At 54.9% G+C, this 22,841-nt stretch overlaps 2 protein-coding genes across 2 annotated transcripts; one reads left to right on the top strand and one right to left on the bottom strand.

Moving 5' to 3' along the window:
- Positions 1 to 4,656: 4,656 nt before the first annotated feature.
- On the top strand, positions 4,657 to 6,293 carry LOC116422657 (uncharacterized protein DKFZp434B061-like). The gene is made up of 3 exons (XM_031961626.1): positions 4,657 to 5,629; positions 5,755 to 6,031; positions 6,278 to 6,293. The coding sequence occupies exons 1-3, from the start codon at positions 4,657 to 4,659 to the stop codon at positions 6,291 to 6,293; spliced, it is 1,266 nt and encodes a 421-aa protein (XP_031817486.1).
- Positions 6,294 to 10,482: 4,189 nt separating this feature from the next.
- WDR87 (WD repeat domain 87) lies at positions 10,483 to 22,343 on the bottom strand. Its single transcript, XM_031961625.1, has 6 exons — positions 22,317 to 22,343; positions 21,584 to 21,763; positions 16,567 to 19,436; positions 15,433 to 15,689; positions 10,635 to 13,896; positions 10,483 to 10,519 (listed from the first exon to the last, which is right to left on the bottom strand). Exons 1-6 carry the CDS (start codon positions 22,341 to 22,343, stop codon positions 10,483 to 10,485), a joined length of 6,633 nt encoding a protein of 2,210 aa, XP_031817485.1.
- Between the last annotated feature and the right edge of the window lie 498 nt (positions 22,344 to 22,841).

Below are 22,841 nucleotides of genomic sequence, written 5' to 3'. Positions count from 1 at the left end.
CCGGGCACCCCTTCTTCACTCTTCAAGGCCTGCTTGTCCAGTATATCTAATGGCATGTGTTCCTTTTTCTTCAGTAGTTCATTTAACAGCGTGTGGACCTTAGTGTTCCTGAGATGGTACAAATCCAGGACTTGGTTGAACTGGGACATCCAGTAGGAGTTGTCTTCCGCATAGCGCTCCTGCAGGTTCCTGAGGACGTGGTACAGAGCAACAAAGGTCTCCCAAGGAAGCATATCCTCTGGACGGCTAGCAGCGGGTTTTTTGACTCGCCTTCTCATTTGGGGAGTGGTCTTGCTTTTCCAGGTCTGGAGGTCCTTTTTCAGTCGCCAGATCAAAGGTAACTTTTCCACATAGGGAGAAGCATTCTGGGGTATATCTCTCAAGGATGTCTGAGTGATAGCCTTCTTGTCTTTCAACAAAATAGAAAATTGCCTTTTCCAGTCCTTGGAGTCCAGAGGCAATGGCTCTTCCATAGTGGAGGAAGGGGTGATGGAGACTCTGGTAGGCAGAGGGGTGGCTGGAGTCGTGGCTGGGATGGCCACGGGTGACTCTGGGATGACTGTGAGCTTTGCCTCCTCTTTCTTGATAGGAGGGATGACCTTCAAGCGTCCTGAACTTAAGGTGATTTTTTTCCTCTCATCCTCGGAAAGCTGGAGCTCCGTGTCAGCCAGCCCCCTCTGGGGCAAACTGATGGTCTGCAGTCCCGCCCAGTGCAGCCAGTCCCTCTGGTTCTCGGACAGAACCTTGGCCAGCAGCTGGCACAGTTGGTCGCAGGTTTCCTTGTTGAGCTGTTCCTGATCCTGAAGCATCCTCAGAGTGGTTTTCAACCAGTCCCTGTCCTCGGGGCTGAGTTTAAGGACTTCAAGGTCTAGATCAGTCAGTCCCATCACAGGTCCTCCTAGCATGATCTGTTTCAGCAGTAGAAACCACTTCCACTTGTCCTCCATTATTTTCTCCTTAACCTTCTTCTTTTTCTTGGATACATCACTGGGGACTTTCAACTTTCTGAGTTTCTGCAGCTTCAGTGGAGGCTCTTTTGGGGGCTCTTTTGGGGGCTCTTTTTGGGGCTCTTTTTCTTCTTTTTCTTGGTCTTTGGCTTGATCTTCCAGAACCTCTTTCTCCTTAGGACTCAGAAGCTTAGTTTTGATTCTGGATAGGAAGAGTTCCTTCTGGATCTCTTCCCAAGAAATATCCTCTTGTAAGTCTTTCCATGGCGTTAAGACTTCAGGTTCCTTTAAGATCTTTTTGTACTTCACTTCTGATGCTTTCCTCTCCATAGAAGCTGAGGGCCTAGCTTCCAGCCCAAAGTCTTTCTCGACACCCTCAACTGCCTCTCCTTTAAATCTCTCCAAAATGTCTTCCATTGAGATAAAGGGTCTCTCTTCCATAGCCACTTCAATGATACTGGGTATGTCTTTCTTTGCCTCTTCCTTCTTCTCCTCCTTCTCCTTCTTCTGCTTCTGCTTCTTCTTTTTCTCCTTTCTCTCCTCCTCCTTCTGTTTCTGCTCCTCTTTCTCCTTTTCCTCCTCCTCTTTCTCCTTTTCCTCCTTCTCCCCCTCCTCCTTCTCCTCCTCCTCTACCTTCTCCTCCTCCTCTTCTTCCTCCTCCTCCTCCTCTTCCTCTTCTTCTTCTTCCTCCTCTTCCTCCAGTTCTTCTTCTTCCTTCTCTTTCCCTTCCTCCTCTTCTTCCTCTAACTTCATCCCCAAGAGGTGTTGCAGGCGGTCCCTGGCCTTCTGCTCTTTCTTCCGACTTCCTTCCTTCCTAAGTTTCCGAAGTTTCAACTGAAGCCAATCCAACCAATTCTTCAGCTCCGGAGGCTCCTTTATCTCCTTTTTGGCCATCTTATCTCCAGTCTCTTTCTGGAGCTTGGCTGCCTCCGCCATGACCAACTCCCTTGCTTTATTGGCGAGTCTCATCTCTTTGGAGTAGATCTTCTTCTCCAAATCAACCAGGTTCCTCTCCTCCTTGGCCAGACTCCATTCTTCCTTGGCCAATTTTTCCCTTTCTTCAAGCAGACCCTTCTCTCTCAGGGTCTCTCTTCTCATCTCCTGAAGCTTCTCTTCAGGAATCATCTCCAGCTTCTTTTTTTTCAGATCTGCCAGCTTCCTCGCTGCCGTGGGCAGCACTTCCCCTTCCTCAGGCAGACCCTTCTCTCTCAGGGCCTCTCTTATCTCCTCCAGGAGCTCCTCTTCAGGAATCATCTTCAGCTTCTCATCTTTCAGGCCTTCCAGCTTCCTCTCTTCCTTGGGCAGCACTTCCCCTTCCTCAAGAAGACCCTTCTCTCTCAGGACCTCTCGTGTCTTCTCCAAGAGCTCTTGCTCAAGTGGACTCTCGGGCCCCTCATCTTCCAGGATTGCCTCTTGTTCAAACAGGTCTTTCTCCTCCTCCATCAGATCTCTTTCTTTTCGGAGATTCCTCCTCCGTTCCCGGAGCTTCCGTCTGATGGCGGCCCTATCCTCATCAGACCTGGCCACATCCTGAACTTGCAGCATATCTGTAGGTGTCCAGGATGACTTCCTCTGTTCGTGAAGCTCCTGCCTCTCCTCCCGAAGCTGCTTCCTCTTTTCCCGGAGTCTCCCTCTCATCACATCCTTTTCCTCATCAGACTTGGCCCAGTCAGCTTGCAGAGCCGTCTTCAGTATTCTGGACAGCTTCTTCTTGTCCCAGAGCTTCTGTCTGTCCTCCCAGAACTGTCTCCTCCGGGCCCTGAGCAGCTCATCCTGCTGGTCTCTCCTTCCCTCTTTCAGCTTGTCTTTCTGCGGCTTCTCTTTCTTTGACTCCTCACTCCTCCCTTCCCCCTTAGTCAGTTTGCTTTCTTCCGAGGAGGACGGCTTCTCCCCGGACACTGCCTCCTCAGAGGATTCGCTCAGCTCTTCAGAAGAAGACGACCTCACATGGCCAGTCTTGAGGAGCTGCCTCTTTGCTTTGCTTATTCTCCTCTTCTCCCGGAGAATCCTCTTCTTCCTTTGCTTCAGCAAGTCCCTCTCCACGGCGAGCTCTTTTTTCTCAAAATTGGTTTCATTCTCACCCTTATCTAGTCGCTTCCTCTTTTCCTTGAGCCTCCTTCTCCACTCTTTTTGGGAAGGAACTTTGCCTTTCCCCATAGACTCTTCCAGATTCAACTCCCTCTCCTCCTCCAACAACAAACGCTTCTTCTGGACTCGCTCCTTCTCCTCATTGAGTAAAGCCTCCTTTTCCTCGGCCAGCTGCTTCTCTTCTACCAGCAGCTTCATCTCTTTGGTGGGGAGCTTCACCTCCTCTTGCATCAGTTTGATCATTTTTCGCCTTTCCCGCTTAGACAGCGGGATGTGCTGGAGGGCCAGCATTCCCTTTGTCCGCAGCAGGTCTAGCTCTTTCTCTGATAGCATCCCCATTTGTTTCAGGAGCAATCCCTCGGCAAACAGCTCATCATCCTGGTGGTCCTCATCCAGCTCTTCCTCGGACAGTCCCTCCTTGGATGGCTTCTCCTGGAACAGCTCCTCCAAGTACCGCCCTTCTTCGAACAGTCCCTCCTCGGAGGGCCTCTCCTTGGGCAGTCCCTCCTCGTACCGCCCCTCCTCGGATGGCCCCTCCTCGGACGGCTTCTCCTCGTACCTCCCCTCCTCAGATGGCTTCTCCTCGTACCTCCCCTCCTCAGACGGCTTCTCCTCGTACCTCCCCTCCTCAGACGGCTTCTCCTCGTACGTCCCCTCCTCGGACGGCTTCTCCTTGTACCGCCCCTCCATGGACGGCCCCTCCATGGACGGCTTCTCCTTGTACCGCCCCTCTTCGAACGGCCCCTCCTTGGCCCGTCCCTCTACGAACGGCCCCTTCTCAGATGGCCCCTCCTCGTACGGCTCCTCTTCGAAAAGTTCCTTTTCGTACGGCCTCTCCTCAAACGGCCCCTCCTGATACTGTCCTTCTTCATACCAACTCTCTTCATACCGCCCCTTCCCAGACGGCTCCTCTTCATATGGCCCCTCCTCCAAAGGCCCCTTCTCGGAAGGCCCCCTGTCAGCCAGCTCCTTCTCGGAAGGTCCCTCTTCGTACTGCCCCTCCTCAAATGGCCTCTCCTCGTGCCGCCTCTCTTTGAATGGCCCCTCTTCCAACAGCTCCTCTTCATATGGCCCCTCCTCCGAAGGCTCCTTCTCCGCCGGCCTCCTCTCAGCTGGCCGCTTCTCCGAGGGTCCCTCTTCATACGGCTCCTCTTTGTATGGCCCTTTCTCAGGCAGCCCCTCCTTGGAGGGCCACCCCTCGGATGGCTCCCTCTCCCGGCGTTCGGTGGGGTCCTTCTTCATCCCGTTCCTGGGCATCCCTCTTCTCGGCCTTCCTCCAGCGGTCCCTCCTTGGATGGCCACCCTCGGGCCCCTCTGGGTGGCTGTTTGGACCATCCCCTTTACCTCCACTTACTGGCCTCCTCTCAACTGGGCTTGGGAGGTTCCTCTTGAAGCCCCTCCTTGGATGTCCACTCCTTGGACGTCTTCCTTTTAGCCAGCCACTTCTCGGAGGACCTCCTTTTAGTCCTCTGTGTCTCGGAAGGCCTCCTCTCAGCCCGCTGCTTCTCAGACGGCCCCCTCTTGGGTGGCCCCTCCTCGGGGGCCCTTTAAAGGCCCCTCTCTGGCCCCTCCTCGACAGTTCCTCTGGGGCCCTTTCTGGACGGTCTTCCGGCCCTTTTGGATGGGCCTCCTCTCAGGCGGCCCTTCCTCGGATGGCCTCCTTTCTGGGAGCCACTTCTCTGACGGCCCCCTCTCAGGCAGCCGCTTCTCAGAAGGCCTCCTCTCAGGCGGCCCCTCCTCGGCCTCCTTTCCGGACTGTTTGGAGGCCTTCTCGGCGCAGCCTGAGGCCTCCCCTCGGGGCCCCTCCTCGGTGGGCCCCCCTCGGAGCCCTTTTTGGAGGGCCTCCTCTCGCGTCGCCTTTCGGATGGCCTCCCTCCGGGTGGTCCTCTCGTGGGCCTCCTTCCCAGGGCCTCCTCTCTGGCGGGTGGGCCTCCGGGGCCTTTCTCAGCTGGGTCTCGGACGGCCTCCCTCCCGGGGCCCCCGCCCAACGTCCTCTCTGGCCGCTTTCGTGGCTTCTCCAGGGGCCCCCCTCGGGCCTCCTCTCAGGTGGCCCCTGCCTCAGATGGCCTCCTCCGCCGGGCTTCTCCGGGAGTCTCCCTCTCAGGTGGCCCCACCTCGGACGGCCTCCTCTCTGGGGGCCGCTTCTCAGATGGCTTCCTCTCGGGGCGCCCTCCTCGAGGCCTCCTCTCGGGGCCCCCTCCAATGGCCTCCTCTCGGGGTCGCTTCTCGACTCTTCTCTGGGGCCCCCCTTTCGGGAGGCCTCCTCTCGGGGCCCCCCTCAGAGGCCTCCTCTGGGGCCCCCTCAGATGGCCTCCCTCTGGCGCCCCTTCTCCGGGGTCTCCTCTCAGGGCCCCCCAGGGGCCTCCTCTCTGGGGGCCCCTTCTCAGTGGCTTCCTTAGGGGCACCTCGGACGGCCTCCTCTCAGGTGGCCCTGCCTCAGATGGCCTCCTCTCTGGCAGTCGCTTCTCCGACAGTCTCCTCTCGGGGGGGCCCACCTCGGACGGCCTCCTCTCAGGTGGCCCTGCCTCAGATGGCCTCCTCTCTGGGCTTCCGGGAGGGTTCCTCTCGGGGGCCCCCTCGGAAGGCCTCCTTAGGTTGGCCCTCCTCGATGGCCCTCCTCTCTGGAGCCCTTCTCAGCGTCTCCTCTCCGGGGCCCCCCCTCGGAGGCCCTCCTCTCCATTGGCCCTGCCTCAGTGGCCTCTCTTGGCGGCTTCTCCAGGTTTCTCGGGCCCCTCCCGAGGGCCCCTCCGGGTGGCCCCTCAGGGGCCTCCTCTTGGACCCTTTCGGCGGGTTCCTCTCCGGCCCCCCCCTGGGGCCTCCTGGGTGGCCCTGCCTCCGATGGCCTCCTTTGGGGCAGCTTCTCCGGGGTCTCCTCTGGGGGCCCCCTCGGGCCCCTTCTCGGTGCCCCTCGGAGGCCTCCTCTTGGAGGGGTTTCAACGGGTTTTTGGGGGCCACCCTGGACGGCCTCCCTCTCGGGGTTCAGATGGTTTTCCGGGGTGGGTATCTCCTTCGGGCCCCCCCCTCAAAGGGAGGGGCTTTCGGTGGCCCTCCTCGGGGCCCTCTTTTGGGGTTTTCGCCTCCCAGGTCCCTCTCCGGCCCAAACCCCTCTTTTGGGGGCCCGGCCCCCTCTTGGGTGGCCCTTTGCCCCTCAGTGGCCCCTTTCCCTCCCTTCAGGCGCCTTCCCCCTCGGCCCCCTTTTGGGGGCCTTTTCGGCAAGGGCTTTTTGGGGGCCCTTCTTTCAGGGGGCCCTCCTTTTAGTGCTTCCTCATGGCCCCCTCGGGGGTCCTCCCCCCTCAGGCAGCGCTTTTTGGGGGCCCCTTCTCAGGCCCCGGGGGCCCCTCTTTCAGGCAGCCCCCTTTAGTGGTTTCCTCTTTGGCCCCCGTGGCTCCTCTATGGTCGGGCCCTTTTTTGGGACTCCTCGGGGTCCCCCTCAGATGGCCCCTTCACTTTTGAGGGCCCCTTTCAGGCACCCTTTTGGGGCCCTCTTTCGAGGTCCCTCCTCGGGGCCCCCTAGGTGGCCCCCTTTCGAGGCCCCAGGCCCCCTCAGGCCCCGTTTTTGGGGACCTTTTTCAGGCAGCCCCTCCTCAGGTGGCTCCTTTTCATATAGTCCTTCCCCAGATGGCTCCTGGGATGGTCCCCTCTCTGGCAGCCGCTTTTCAGATGGCCCCCTCTTAGGCAGCCGCTTTTTGGGGGGCCCCTCCTCAGGTAGCCCCTTCTTGTATCTTCCTTCCTTGGGTGGCCACCCCTCTGATGGTTCCTCAGTCATCCTCTTCTCAGGCAGTTGCTTTTTGGGGGGCCCTCTCTTAGGCAACCCCTCCTCAGATGGTCCCTCTTTATATAGTACTTCCTCAGACAGCACTTTGGACGGTCCCCTCTCAGGCAGCTGCATTTTGGAGGGTTCCCTCTCAGGCAGTCTCTTTTTTCGGGGGGCTCTCTCGGGCAGGCCCTCCTCAGGCTGCTGCTCCTTGGATGGTTCTTCCTCAGACCGTTCCCTCTCAGTTAACCGCTTTTTGGAGGGTTCCATCTCAGTTATCCGCATTTTGGAGGGCTCCCTCTCAGGCAGTCTCTTTTTTGGGGGGACTCTCTCAGGCAGCCCCTCCTCAGGCTGCTCCTCCTCAGATGGTTCTTCCTCAAATGGCAACACTTCAGCCAACTCCTCAGATGGTTCCCTCCGGGTATCCGATTTTGGGCCCTCTTAGCAGCCTCCCTTTTTTGGGGACCCTCAGGCAGCCCCTCCGCAGGCTGCCCTCCTCAGATGGTTCTTCCCTCAAGGGCCCCTTCCCAGAACTCCTGGAGGTTCCCTCTCAGGGTATCCCATTTTTTGGAGGGCTCCCTCTCAGGGTCCGCTTTTGGAGGGCTCCCTCTCAGGCAGTCCTTTTTTTGGGGGGATTTCAGGCGCCCCTCCTCAGGCTCCTCCTCCTCAGATGGTTCTTCCTCAAATGGCAACACTTCAGCCAACTCCTCAGATGGTTCCTCTCAGGTAACCGCATTTTGGAGGGTTCCCTCTCAGGTATCCGCATTTTGGAGGGTTCCCTCTCAGGCAGTCTCTTTTTTGGGGGGACTCTCTCAGGCTCCTCCTCCTCAGATGGTTCTTCCTCAAATGGCAACACTTCAGCCAACTCCTCAGATGGTTCCCTCTCAGGTATCTGCATTTTGGAGGGTTCCCTCTCAGGCAGTCTCTTTTTTGGGGGGACTCTCTCAGGCATCCCCTCCTCAGGCTGCTCCTCCTTGGATGCTTCTTCCTCGAATGGCAACCCTTCAGCCAACTTCGCTGATGGTTCCCTCTCAGGTAACCGCATTTTGGAGGGTTCCCTCTCAGGTATCTGCATTTTGGAGGGCTCCCTCTCAGGTATCCGCATTTTGGAGGGTTCCCTCTCAGGCAGTCTCTTTTTTGGGGGGACCTTCAGGCCTCCTCCCGATGGTTCTTCCTCAAATGGCCCCAGCCCTCCCAGATGGTTCCTCTCAGGTAAAGCATTTTGGAGGGTTCCCTCCAGGTAACCGCATTTGGAGGGCCCCTCTCAGGCAGTCTCTTTTTTTTGGGACTCTCCAGGCGGCCCTCCCAGGCCCTCCTCCTCAGATGGTTCTTCCTCAAATGGCACATTTACCAACTCCTCAGATGGTTCCCTCTCAGGTATCTGCATTTTGGAGGGTTCCCTCTCAGGCAGTCTCTTTTTTGGGGGGACTCTCTCAGGCATCCCCTCCTCAGGCTGCTCCTCCTTGGATGCTTCTTCCTCGAATGGCAACCCTTCAGCCAACTTCGCTGATGGTTCCCTCTCAGGTAACCTCATTTTGGAGGGTTCCTTCTCAGGTATCCGCATTTTGGAGGGTTCCCTCTCAGGCAGTTTCTTTTTTGGGGGGACTCTCTCAGGCAGCCCCTCCTCAGGCTGCTCCTCCTCAGATGGTTCTTCCTCAAATGGTGACCCTTCAGCCAACTCCTCAGATGGTTCCCTTTCAGGTATCCGCATTTTGGAGGGCTCCCTCTCAGCCAGTCTCTTTTTTCGGAGGTCTCTCTTAGGCTGCCCCTCTTCAGGCTGCTCCCCCTCGGATGGTTCTTCCTCGGATGGTCCCCTCTCAGTTAACCGCATTTTGGAGGGCTCCCTCTCAGGCAGTCTCTTTTTTGGGGGGACTCTCTCAGGCAGCTCCTCCTCAGGCTGCTCCTCCTCAGATGGTTCTTCCTCAAATGGCAACCCTTCAGCCAACTCCTCAGAGGGCTCCCTCTCAGGTATCCGCATTTTGGAGGGCTCCCTCTCAGGTATCCGCATTTTGGAGGGCTCCCTCTCAGGTATCCGCATTTTGGAGGGCTCCCTCTTAGGTATCCGCATTTTGGAGGGCTCCCTCTCAGCCAGTCTCTTTTTTCGGGGGGCTCTCTTAGGCCGCCCCAATTCAGGCTGCTCCCCCTCAGATGGTTCTTCCTCGGATGGTCCCCTCTCAGTTAACCGCATTTTGGAGGGCTCCCTCTCAGGCAGTCTCTTTTTTGGGGGGACTCTCTCAGGCAGCTCCTCCTCAGGCTGCTCCTCCTCAGATGGTTCTTCCTCAAATGGTGACCCTTCAGCCAACTCCTCAGATGGTTCCCTCTCAGGTATCTGCATTTTAGGGTTCCCTCTCAGGTATCCGCATTTTGGAGGGCTCCCTCTTAGGTATCCGCATTTTGGAGGGCTCCCTCTCAGCCAGTCTCTTTTTTCGGGGGGCTCTCTTAGGCCGCCCCAATTCAGGCTGCTCCCCCTCGGATGGTTCTTCCTCGGATGGTCCCTCTCAGTTAACCGCATTTTGGAGGGCTCCCTCTCAGGCAGTCTCTTTTTTGGGGGGACTCTCTCAGGCAGCTCCTCCTCAGGCTGCTCCTCCTCAGATGGTTCTTCCTCAAATGGTGACCCTTCAGCCAACTCCTCAGATGGTTCCCTCTCAGGTATCTGCATTTTGGAGGGTTCCCTCTCAGGTATCCGCATTTTGGAGGCCTCCCTCTTAGGTATCCGCATTTTGGAGGGCTCCTTCTCAGCCAGTCTCTTTTTTCGGGGGGCTCTCTTAGGCCGCCCCAATTCAGGCTGCTCCCCCTCGGATGGTTCTTCCTCGGATGGTCCCCTCTCAGTTAACCGCATTTTGGAGGGCTCCCTCTCAGGCAGTCTCTTTTTTGGGGGGACTCTCTCAGGCAGCTCCTCCTCAGGCTGCTCCTCCTCAGATGGTTCTTCCTCAAATGGTGACCCTTCAGCCAACTCCTCAGATGGTTCCCTCTCAGGTATCCGCATTTTGGAGGGCTCCCTCTCAGCCAGTCTCTTTTTTCGGGCGGCTCTCTTAGGCCGCCCCTCTTCAGGCTGCTCCCCCTCGGATGGTTCTTCCTCGGACCACTTTTTGGAGCGCTCCCTATGAGGTAACTGCTTTTTGTAGGGCTCCCTCTCAGGCAGTCTCTCTTTTGGGGGGATTCTCTCAGGCAGCCCCTCCTCAGGCTGCTCTTCCTTGGATGGTTCTTCCTCAGATGGTCCCCTCTCCGTTAACCGCATTTTGGAGGGTTCCCTCTCAGGCAGTCTCTTTTTTCCGGGGGCTCCCTGAGGCTGCTCCTCCTCGGATGGTTCTTCCTTGGACGATCCTCTCTCAGTTATCCACATTTTGGAGGGCTCCCTCTCAGGCAGCTGCATTTTGGAGCGTTCCCTCTCAGCCAGTCTCTTTTTTCGGAGGGCTCTCTTAGGCCGCCCCTCCTCAGGCTTCTCCTCCTCGGATGGTTCTTCCTCGGACCGTTCCCTCTCAGTTAACCACTTTTTGGTGGGCTCCCTTTGAGGTAACCTCTTTTTGGAAGGTTCCCTCTCAGGCAGCCGCATTTTAGAGGGCTCCCTCTCAGGCAGCCACTTTTTAGAGGGCTCCCTCTCAGGCAGTCTCTTTTTTCGGGGGGCTTTCTTAGGCCTTCCCTCCTCAGGCTGCTCCTCCTCAGATGGTTCTTCCTCGGACCGTTCCCTCTCAGTTAACCACTTTTTGGTGGGCTCCCTTTGAGGTAACCTCTTTTTGGAAGGTTCCCTCTCAGGCAGCCGCATTTTAGAGGGCTCCCTCTCAGGCAGCCACTTTTTAGAGGGCTCCCTCTCAGGCGGTCTCTTTTTTCGGGGGGCTTTCTTAGGCCTTCCCTCCTCAGGCTGCTCCTCCTCAGATGGTTCTTCCTCGGACTGTTCCCTCTCAGTTAACCACTTTTTGGTGGGCTCCCTTTGAGGTAACCGCTTTTTGGAAGGTTCCCTCTCAGGCAGCCGCATTTTAGAGGGCTCTCTCTCAGGCAGCCACTTTTTGGAGGGCTCCCTCTCAGGCAGTCTCTTTTTTCGGGGAGCTCTCTTAGGCTGCCCCTCTTCAGGCTGCTCCTCCTCGGATGGTTCTTCCTCGGAATACTTTTTGGAGCGCTCCCTATGAGGTAACCGCTTTTTGGAGGGCTCCCTCTCAGGCAGTCTCTTTTTTCGAGGGGCTCTCTTAGGCCTCCCCTCCTCAGGCTGTTCCTCCTCAGATGGTTCTTCCTCGGACCGTTCCCTCTCAGTTAACCATTTTTTGGAGGGCTCCCTCTCAGGTAACTGCTTTTTGGAGGGCTCCCTCTCAGCCAATCTCTTTTTTCGGGGGGCTCTCTCAGGCAGCCCCTCTTCAGGCTGCTGCTCCTCGGATGGTTCTTCCTCTGACACTCCCCTCTCAGGTAACCACTTTTTGGAGGGCTCCCTCTCAGGTAACCGCTTTTTGGAGGGCTCCCTCTCAGGCAGTCTCCTTTTTCGGGGGGCTCTCTTACGCCGCCCCTCCTCAGGCTGCTCCTCCTCGGATGGTTCTTCCTCAGATAGTTCTTCCTTGAATGGTCCCCTCTCTCTTAACTGCTTTTTGGAGAGTTCCCTCTTAGGGAGCCGCATTTTAGAGGGTTCCCTTTCAGGGACGTGCTTTTTGGAGGGCTCCCTCTCAGGCAGTCTCTTTTTTCGGCGGGTTTTCTCAGGCCGCCCCTCCTCAGATGATTCTTCCTCGGATGGCCACCCTTCAGCCGGCTCCTCAGATGGTCCCCTCTCCGGGAGCCGCTTTTTGGAGGGCGCCTTCTCAGGCAGTCTCTTTTTTCGGGGGGCTTTCTCAGGCCTCCCCTCCTCAGGTTGCTCCTCCTCAAATGGTTCTTCTTCAGATGGTACCCTCTCAGTTAACTGCTTCTCAGGCAGTCTTTTTTGGGGGGGGGCTCTCTCAGGCAGCCCCTCCTCAGGCTGCCCCTCTTCATATGGTCCTTCTTCAGATGGTCCCCTCTCAGGCAACTGCTTTTTAGAGGGTCTCCTCTGAAGTGGTCCCTCCTCAGACAAGCCTTCTTCATATGGCCCTGCCTCAGGAGGCATCTCCTCGGGCTGCCCCCCTTCAGATGGCCCCCTCTCAGGCCACTGCTTCTCGAAGGGCCTCTCTTCAGATGGCTCCTTCTCAGAAGGTTCTTGCTCAGAAGGCCCCTCCTCAAGTGGCCCCTCCTCAGGCAGCCCCTCCCGGAGCCAGCCTTCTTCATACGGCCCCTCTTCCAATGGTCCTTCCTTGGAAGTCTCTGATGGCCCCCTCTCAGGCAGCCAACCTTCAGAAGGCCCTTTCTCAGGTGGTCCCTCTTGAAAAGGCTCCTCTAATAGCTCCCTCTCTGGTGGTTGCTTCTCCTTAGTTGGCACTTCCTCAGTTGGCCGCTTTTTGGGTGGCCCCTCCACGGAGGGCCCCTCCTCAGCCAGCCGCTTCTCAATTGTGTCCCTTTCAGGCCTCGGTTTCTTGGACCTCCCCGTCTCAGGTAGCCCCTTCTCGGATGGCTCCTCTTCAAATGGTGGCTTCTCGGATGGCCGCCGCTTCTCAGACGGCCTCCTTTCCCAGGGCGGCCTCTCAGTGGGCTCTTCAGATGGCGGCTTCTCAGATGCCCTCCGCTTCTTGGACGGCCTCCTTTCACGGGGCGGCCTCTCGGTGGGCTCCTCGGAGGACAACTCCTTCTCAGACGGCCTCCACTTCTTGGATGGCCTTCTCTCAAGCCGTTGCTTCTCGGTGGGCCCCTCCTCAGGCAGCATTTCACTCTTACCCAGAAAACGTTCGGCTTCTTCACGAGCCTCTTTTCTCTTATATTTTTCCTTTAGCATCTTCTCCAGCTTCTCTATCTTCTCCTTTTCAGCTGCCCTCCTCTCCCTAATCAGTTTCTTCTTCTCGTAGTCCTCCTTGGAGATTTGGTCTGGCAAAGGTTTCTCCTTTCTCACATCCTTGGTGAGACTCTTCCGAGTCCTGGACTTCACTCTTTCCTGCCTGGCCCGCCTCATGACATCCCTGGACGCGTCCTTGAACATGGTCAGCAACAGGTTGGCTTTATCGTGGACAGTCCCCTTGTATTCCTCCTTCTTGACCTTTTGCTTTATTTTCTCTTCCTTGGCTAGTGCCTTCTTTAACTGGGCCAGCATACTCTCTTTCTTAGCCAGCTTTTCCTCTCTCCTGGCCAGCTCTTCCTTGGTCTTGCTCAGCTTACCTTCCTCCTTAGCCAGTTTCTTCTCCTTCTTGGCCAGTTTCTTCTCCCTCTGTAACATTTTCCATTCTTTTCTCCTGAGTTTAGACTCTTGATAGGTAGGGCCCTCAAAGGTCTCAGTTTCTGAGAAAAACACTTTCCTTTTCCTGGGCTTCAGAATATCCAATTCCTCTACCTTAGGCTTTAGCTCTTTCTTTTCCTCCAAGACCACAGCCTCCTCCTCCTCCACTTCCTTCTCCTTTTCTTCTCTTCCTCCTTGGAACATGCTCTGGAGGAGGTCCCAGCTGGCAGACTTCTTATCGAGCTTCTCCTGAGCCACACCCATTATGTCTTGACCCAGTTCCCCTTTTCGGGAGGTTGAATCTCTCAAGTTAACTAGCTGGAGGAGGTTATCTCTCCAGGTTTTTTCTTTGTCCTCTTCGGGGAAGGTAGACATCTTTTTGATCATCTCCCTAAGTTTGTCCTCTTCAGAGTACCAGGCAGGCTTCTCCTCAATCATCTCGAGACTCTTTTCCAGGGCCTTCTCCAATTCTTTCCTCCTTTCCTCGTCTTTTTCCTTCTCTCCTTCCGCCTCCACCTTCTTCCTAACTTTACCCTTCCTTTTAGGCTTGGCCTTTTTGATCTGAACTGGCTTCATATCACCACGATCACTCGGGGTTTCTTGGCTCTGAACATCCAGTGGTATCGGCTTCTGTATATCCCAACCCTCAATCTGGGACTCTCTCCCGGACCTGCTCGGAGGAAGTTCAGTGGCGGACAGTGAGACCGACGGGAGGCGGCTATCGCGTCTGCTCACAGCCTCCTCCTCTAACGTCTCAAGCTTTGCAAAGCTAACAGGTCTGCTGGGTTTCCTCTCTTCTTGGGTTTTCTCTCTGGACTTCTTGAAGATATCCAGAGACTTGGCTGTGATCTTCCCTGCAGGAAAACACACACACAGACACACAATGAGAGTGATGGAAAAACTTGTTCCCAAATCTAAGGTAAATTGGGCAGAACCCCGCCGGGACAGAGAGTCAAAGAAACAGCCCCTCTCTGGCCTCTGTCCCAAGCCCAAAGCTAGGAAAACTGAGGCCGGATAGGTTTCCTTCAGTTGTCACTCCATTGAGCAAACATTTGTCAGGAAGACCCCCACTGGACTGGAAAATATGAAACCGTATTTCCCTCATACAGCACAAACTTATCATTTATCCAGCTTAATCAATTATGTCCATTAGTTGGCACCATAATGCACAGAGTGCTGGATCTGGAGCCGGGAAGACTCATCTTGAGTTCAAATCTTACTTCAGACAGTTATTAGTTGTGTGACCCTGGAAAAGTCACTTAATTTCATGCCCCAGTTTCCCCATCTGTGAATGAGCTGGAAAAGGAAATGGCAAACCACTCCAGTATCTTTGCCAAGAAAACCCCAAACGCGGTTGTGACAGAATGGGACATAACTGAAACAATAATTCTGTCTCGTCCACAACTTCTATTTTTCTCTCCTTTGGCCATCCCATGGCTGACGTCCCTTCCATCCAGACTTCGTTTTCTTCTTACCAACATCTAGGTCAGAGGCCATGCCCTGGTGAACTCAGCCCTTTCCATTTTGGGACCATTCCCCTAAGACGCCTCTTCTTCTGATTGCCAAACTGGTCCCCTGGCTATTTGCCAGTTTCAGCATTTTATCCCCTTCTCACCTTGATACAAGCATCCCCCCACCCACGTTTGGATCGGAGTCCTTCCTCACCTTTCCTGGCCCTCCCAACTCCCTTTCAGGTACCTGGTATCGCCTTTCTCCCCAAGGCTCAGGTCTTAGTATCCCAGCTCTAAATCCAGCTCTTCTGGTTGCCCTGTGTGGCTTATGTGCCCCTTATGTGCCCTCTCAATCCCTCTGGTTCTACTTTGTGGTCAACACAGTATGGGAAGTATGGGACAACCTGTCAACCCCCAGATAAAATGGAGGGGAGGAAATCTGTCCAAAATCAGGAGGAAGGGAGAAGAGGGATTTGGCCCCATGCTCCCCATGGAGAATTGTTTGTGCTGACAGGCGATTGGGAGAGGACATCCTCCAGGCTGATGGTGCTAGATAGAGTAAGCCTGGAACCCAGAAGAGAGGGAGGCTTGGGAGCCATCTCCTAACTAGGTGGAGTGCCAGTCTGCAGATGGAGGGGGGGAAGAATGCCAGCTCGAGAATACACTGAAAAGGGGGGGGGAAGGAGCAAGAGAAGGGAGGGGACAAGAGGGACACAAGAATCATTAATAATAAAGGTCACAACAGGAGCTATTTGTTTGGTGGGCGCTATTTTTGACCCAACACCCTTTTGAGGTAGTTGCCCATTTCACAGACAAGGACACTGAGTTTACAGTAGGGATGGTCATCGGAGACAAGCTTTTGTGGTGAGGAACCCTCCCCTTTCCCTCAGTTCCCTTCCAGGAGAAAGCCCTGCGAGAAAACTCTTGCTGATTTGGTACCTGCCCTTCTGAGGAGATGCTCCTGCTTCTTTTCTTCGCTTGGGGAAATTTCAGTTGCATCAATGCCCTTGGGGCTAATGAAGGCTGGATGCTGAGTGAGCACCGGCAGGCTTGGAGGCAAGGAGACTTTGGGTTTAGAGTCGACTGGGGTGAGGCTGTCGCTGAGCTGGTGCTCCACCATGTCTCTGAGGGAGTAAAGGTCCTGGAGTCGAATCCCCAGCAGCTGGTCCAAGGACTGGTTCCCGATCTTCTCCTGCCTGTGGAGAGCAAGGCGGAAGAAGTGATGCGTGTGGATAATCGTTCCAAGATGGAGGCCTAGTTGGATTCAACATACATTTCTACCATGTTTAACACGGATTGGACTACTTGCCATCTTGGGGGGGAGGGGGATTGGAACACAAGGTTTTGCAAAGATTAATGTTGGGAAATTATTCATGCACATGTTTTGAAAATAAAAAGCTTTCATAAAAATTAAAGAATTAAGAACTAACAGTTTCTTTAAATTTAAAAAAAATCTTTTTTTTTAAGAAGTGATCTTGGGGGCCCAGAGTCTTGAGGCTGCTGTTGTGGACCACCAGGAGATGAGAGCGGACTGGGAGGGCCTCAGGAAGAGCAGAGAAGGAGGGGAAGAAAAAGGTTGAGGGGTGGGGGGAAGGAGGGACAGGTCACTGAAGGAGAGGCTGGGCACTCCCTCACTGGGGATGCTGTTGGGGGACAATCCTTGGATCATCCAACAGCAATAATTAGAAGGGACCGAGGAACTGCTAATCCAATCTCATTTTAAAAACGATACATAAGGAAACAGGCCCGTGAAGTACATTACCCAAGTTCTCCTAGGTGGTGTCAGAGGTGAGATTAGAACTCAGGACCTCGGACTTCTTTTTCCCCTACACCACTGGCTCCCCCATGGGATGGATTTAAGAGTCCCGTCCAGCTCAGGGACTGTCATTCTCTGAGTGGGGGGCGAGCAAAGGCCCACGGACAAGGAGGGGAAATCAGAGGAAGGGGAGTCGCCCCCCCCCCCCCCCCCCAATCACTTACCGCAGCCCTTGGAAATTCCAGCGAGCTGCCGGTGTCCCGTATGCCCGTCAGAGCCGCGGAACCCCGCCCCTTCCCCTTCCCCCCAATACTTACTGCAGCGCTTGGAAGGTCTCCCGGTCCTGGAGCAGTTCCAGCAAGCCGGCCTTGTCCCGGATGCCCGTCAGAGACCCGATGAGCTCCCAGGCCTTCTTCCGCACGCTCTCATCCCTGTCCAGCAGCCCTTGCACCAGGGGGATGGCGAAGAGGTGACTGATCAGGCCGAGCCGCTCCAAGCCCTCCCAGGCGTCCTTGCGGATTTCGGCGTTGGTGTGGGAGGTGTCGTCCAGCAGCTGCTGCGCGGTTTCGGAGCGCAGCCCCGGCGCCACGTTGTAGACGGCGAAGACCTTCGACAGAAGGTCGATGCACTTCTTGTATTTCACGGGGACGGACTGGGACATCACGTCCAGCAGGGTGGAGACGGTTTTAGTGACCGCCACTTCACTCATCTCCTCGGGTTTGCCCCTGAGGTTCAAGATGTCGTCGACTTCCGAGCGCTGGGCGGGCCGTTTGGGGCTGATCCCGAGCTTCCGCTCTTCCCCCCCCTCGGCTACGTGTTCCGCGGCGAAGAACCTGAACTTGGCCCCGTGGTAGGCCAGGTCCCGCCGGGGTTCCCCCAGCCCGCAGTGAAGGAAGACCGGGGTGCCCTCGGGCCACATGCGGGCCCTGACCACCGAGTTGGGGATGTAGCCGTCGGGGGCGATCACCCACTTCCGTCCTTGGCCAAAGTAACGCTGCAGCAGCTTCACGGGGCACAAGCCCTCCCACAGCGCCAACTCATCTTGGGTCATGCTGGTCGGGGGCCGCTTCTGGATATCCTGGGTCTTGGCCAGTGAGAAAGTCGTTTCCTTCTCCTTGGGGATCTTGCCCTTCAGGGATAATAAGCCGTCGATCTCTTCCACCACGTGGGGAACCAGGTGGTCAAAGGCGATGGTCCGCACGTTGGGCAGGGCGTCCAGCCCCTGGAACTTCTGCACCCCTTCGCCCATGGAGACGTAGCGCGGCAGGAAGATGATCCTGAAGGACAAGAAGAAGCTGGGCAGGAACGGGATGGGCGCCTGCTTCACCTCATCCTCGAGGTTGATGCTGAGTAAGTGGGGGAGCAGGGAAGGGGGGAGCAGGTGCAGGCAGGATATCAGGTAGATGCAATTGTTAAAAGTCAGGAGCAGGTCTCCCCGTTCGTTGGCGAAGCAAATGGGGCCGAACTGCACGCTGCAGTTAAAGATGACCACGGGGTTGCCTTTCATGTCCCAGACGCCCACGGTGCCGTCGGAGGCCGAGGTGGCGAAGATCTCCAGGGTCAGGCAGACGTCGAAGGAGACGATGGGCACCTTGTGCAGGGGCAGGGTCTCCTGGAAATTCGACTTCTGCTTCGTTTGGGGATTCACCAGGAATTCGCCGTAGTTCCAGAGCCGCAGCCGGCTCTCGGAGGTGATGGCCCCCACGGCCTTGGGCAACAGGATCAGGTGGTGGAGGATGCAGCTGCTCAGGATGCTGGTGAAGGCGGAGAGGCTCACCTTGCCGTCCTTAAAGATGACCTCGGACAGGTGCACGTACTGGTCCACGCCGTAGGAACAGACCAAGGTCTGCTCCATCTCCTTGGAGGTGATGGGGGAGCCGGTCAACGTGCAGATGATCAGCACCGGGCCGTCGTGGATGCTTTTCTCCACCCGGGCGTAGCTGTGCTGGGACAGCACGCTCACGAGGCCGCTCTTGTGGCCGCAGTATATCAGGCTGTTGATGCCGCGGCCCAGGTGGGGCTCCCCGTAGGCCATGCACTGTATCTGGTCGTTGGCCTTCGCGCAGACCTGCAGGATGTACTTGGGCATGCACGGGCACTTGGTGGTGTCCAGGATCATCACGGTGGCGTCCCCCATGGCCACGACGAGCTCCCGGTGCTCGCGGTCGTAGGCCGAGGCCACGGCCCGGTCCAGGGCCATGAAGGGCCACGTGAGGAACAGGAGATTGCCGGTCAGCGGGCACAGGAAGCGAAAGAGGCCGTCGGCGGTGTGGCAGAAGATCAGCGTCTGGTTCCCCTCGCAGTGGATGCGCTTCAGCTGATGGGGGCTGGCCCCGCAGTTGTTGAAGAGCTGGTAGAACTGGGCCGTGTGGTACAGGAAGAAGCTGTGCTGGGTGTGGCAGAAGAAGGTGTCGTCCCTGATGAACTGCATCCGCAGCAGGTGGTCCGGGCACACGTGCAGCTCGCGCAGCAGCCTGCCCGACGTCAGGTGCCACTCCTTCAGCAGGCCGTCGCCCCCCGCCGTCAGCAGGGTGTGCATCCTGTCGTGGTTGTGGACCAGCACCACGCGCCCCGCGTGCGCCTGGAAGCTGATGAAGGACTTGCGGTTGGCGTGCTGCTCCAGGTTCCAGATCTGGATCTGGCCCGCCTGGTTGCCCCCGAACAGGTAGCCCTCGGAGGAGCAGGTGCAGCAGCAGGTCAAGGAGTCCCCGCTCCGGGGGGACGAGAAGGACTGCAGCTCCTCCAGCTTCCTGTGGCCCCGCCACGCCACGACGCGCAAGAAGCTCTCGCACAGGAGCAGCAGGGAGTTCTGCGGCCCGTCCAGGCTGATCCCCTGCACCAGCTCGTTGCCGGACATGGTCGTGATCTGCAGGATCTGCAGACCCTTCCCCCCCGGCTCGATCGACCACAGGACCACGGCCCCCGCTATGCCCGACAGCAGGACGTCCGTCTTGGGCGCGTAGGTCAGGCAGCTGACGGAGAAGCGGCACGGGACCACGCAGCGCATCTTGAAGTTACTGTTGTGGTCCCCGAGGACCCGCAGGACCACGTCACCGCAGTACATGACCAGCACCCGGTGGATGTGCGCGTACACCAGGGCCTGGACGGGCGGCAGGCGCTCCTGCTTGGGCAGCTCCTTCTTCTGCAAAACTTCCTGGCCCGTTTTCGGATACACCCACAGCACTGTCTGGGAGGGGACGAAGGGGGAGGGGAAGAGAGGAGAGGAGCGGTTAGTGAGCCGCCGCCGGGGGCCGGGCGCTCGGCTGAGCGCCCGGGGATACCAAACAAACAAATGAGACGGCCCGGCCCTCGAGGAGCTTCCGAGCCGCTAGGGAGGCAACGGGCAAACAACCCCTAAGGGCGAAGTTAGACACGATCAATAAGGGAAAGGCCCTCAAACGAAAGGAAGGGGGTGGGGAAAGGCTTGCTGTGGATGGTGTGATTCTAGCTGGGACTTGAAGAAAGCCAGGTTTGAAAATAAAAGGCTTTGTAACAACAAAATAATAAATAGAAAAATAAACATTAAAAAAAAAAAAAAAAGAAAGAAAGAAAGAAAGAAAGCCAGGGAAGCCAGAACATGGAAGGGAAGCTGGAGACGGTTTTAGGAGTATGATCTGACCGCGAGCAAGTCATGGGTCTCAGTTTCCCTCTATGGAAAATAAGAACATCTGAAGTGCTCTTTGTTTTAGGTGAAACGTAAAATTCTTTTCAATATATTTCCATTTTGCCAAGTTGTGCAAGAAGAGTTAAACCAAAAGGAAAGAAACTATGAGAAAGAAGAAAAAAAAGTTTCCATTTTTGTCAAGTTGTGCAAGAAAAATCAAACCAAAAGAAAGAAACTATGAGGAAGGAAAAAAACGTGTTTCCATTTTTGTCCAGTTGTGCAAGAAAAATCAAACCAAAAGGAAAGAAACTATGAGAAAAAAAAAGTTTCCCTTTTTTTTGTCAAGTTGTGCAAGAAAAATCAAACCAAAAGGAAAGAAACTATGAGAAAGAAAAAACATACTTCTATTTTTGTCAAGTTGTGCAAGAAAAATAAAACCAAAAGGAAACAAATTATGAGAAAGAAAAAGAAAAAAAAAAAGTTTCCATTTTTGTCAAGTTAGTTGTGCAAAAAAAAAAAAAAAAAAAAAAATCTAACCAAAAGGAAAGAAACTATAAGAAAGAAAAAACATATTTCCATTTTTGTCAAGTTGTGCAAAAAAATCATATCAACAGGAAACTATGAGAAAGAAAAAACAAACAAGCAAACAAACAACAAAAGAGGTGAAAATACTATGCTTTGATCCACATTCAGTCTCCATAGCTGTCTTTGGAGGTGAATGCTCTCTCCATCCTGTCTATTAGAGTTGACTTGAATCATTGTTGAGAAGAGCCAAGTCCATCACAATTAATCATCACATAATCGTAGTGTTACTCTCATGTTTTCCTGGTTCTGCACACTTCATTCAGCATCAGTCTTTCCAGGCTTTTCTGAAATCACCCTGCTCATTATTTCTTCCAGAACAATAATATTCCATCACATTCCTACACCATAACTTGTTCAGCCATGCCCCAGCTGATGGGCATCCCCTCAGTTTCCAGTTCCAAAAAGGGCCGCCACAAACATTTGTGCACATGGTACCCTCAGTTCTGGATCTATGGCTGTCAGGGGTAGGGTTTTCACCTCTGAGTTCTCCCTCTGTAGAGTGACTTGTGAAGGTCACCAACAGGTTATGGTAAGTAGCTGATCCCAGGTACGCTAGACTGGAGATCTCCCTGCCACCCCCTCCCCAAGGGCTTCTTGAGTCCTGGGCTATCTCAACAATCTGCTGATTGATTCAGTCTTTCTGATTCATCTTTCACAGACTGACAAATCGTCCTTCTGAAGCTCAGCTGAGATCATTTCCAAGGCGGTCTAATGAGCAGGGGCAGGATGGGATGATATGGACCTGGATAAGGGGACAGATAGGGAAAGAGGCTTTCTGTGTCTTTCTGTGGGTAGGAAGTCTGGTGGAGATGGTGTAGAAGGAATAAAGGAATGGACTAAGAAGCAAATGGTCAGCCTGTAATTAGAGATGTTAGTGCCATGGTGGGGCTGTGTACATATGTGTGTGAGTGTGTTTGGGAGGGTCATCTTGGGAGTGAGCTCGGTGGCAGTGAAATATACAGTGAGATGCAAGTTTTCTAAGCAGTTAAAAGGAGAAAGAGCTCTTAGAATAAGGCTACCTTGGGTTAGGGGAGGTGCTCATCCAGGGAAGAATGATATCAATAACCCCCCTCTAAATTTTCCACCCTGGAGAAAAGACCCATTGTCTCAACCTTACTCAGAGTTACTTTGATGGGCAGCCTTACCCGCTCTTCCTTCTTGCCCAACTGCACCCAGGAGAAGGAGACAAAATAGTCGGCGTCCAAAGAATAGTGGCAGATGAACGGCATGGTTTGGGGATAGCGGCCCTCCTGATACTCGACCTGAGGTCTGTCATTTAAGATAACCTTGGTTTCCAAAATGCTTTCCTCTTTCCTGGAAGAGGACTGGGGAAGAGGAGAGAGAAAGAGATGAGAACCTGGGCCAGCAGAGCCTGCGCATCCCATCCCAGACCCACATTAATATGGCAACCAGACGACTTTCCCCTGAATGACTTCTCACACTGGAAGGACCTTCAACCCTTGTGGTCTGTTTCTGTGATTGGCTGTGCCTCCATTTTAAGAAGGATGCCCAGGTCAGTAATATCTTCAGTCCTTCTCCAGACAGTGATCCTCCCTCTCTGAGATGTTTCTAGCCCACCCTTGCTCCCTGTGGGTATTTCTCGAATTTGTCTTTTTAGCACTTGGCTTAGTACCGGGCACACAGCAAGTCAAATATCATCGACTTGACTTGCTGCAGACATACGTCCTACAGAGCAGGACACTGAGGCCCCACATGTAAAGAGCCGAGCCCAGGAGCCCAGGCAGTAAGGGGCAGAGTTAGGATTCGCTTTAAATCCACTCCCGCCTCCGATTAGAAGGGCGGCTCAGTCACAGGGCCCAAACATATGGAGTCGGATGAACGATGGAGTACAATGAAAAGTGGACCCGAGTTCCCTACCGTGCTGGTGGAGGGATTGCCCGCCATCCCCCAGGTAAGTGATGGTCAGTCCTCCATCTCTCCACCAGGAGATGGGACATGTGCGTCATTGTGACCCTCTGCAGTCAGGGTTGATCATGGCCCCAGCATTCTGAAACCTTTCAAAGCTGCTTCTCTTTACAATGGTTTGCTCTTTATGGCAAATAAAACCAATCAAGGCATAGGACACCAAGCAAAAGAATTAACAGTGATGCATGTAACTGTTAATAAAATGGGTCTGATCAGCAACCAGCATAAAACTGGCGAGCCCAGTGAAAAGGAGGAAACCTTTTTTATTGACCAGCTACAGAAAAAGGGTTCTGGGAAGACATGGAACATTCTGATTGGCTATACTATACTATACTGGCTATATTAAGAAAGATGGGTTGGCATTCAAGCCCTTCTCTGACAACTAAGAAATATTGGTTATTTTGGGGTGAATCTTCTAATTCTTGCTGTCTCCTTGAAAGAAATAAACTCTCCCCTAATTTCATAAGGATGGGCAAG

This window comes from Sarcophilus harrisii, chromosome 3 (genome assembly GCF_902635505.1).
Source record: "Sarcophilus harrisii chromosome 3, mSarHar1.11, whole genome shotgun sequence".
Taxonomy (NCBI): domain Eukaryota; kingdom Metazoa; phylum Chordata; class Mammalia; order Dasyuromorphia; family Dasyuridae; genus Sarcophilus; species Sarcophilus harrisii.
Note: the sequence above shows the minus strand (reverse complement) of the source record. Positions and strands in the feature narration are given on the sequence as shown.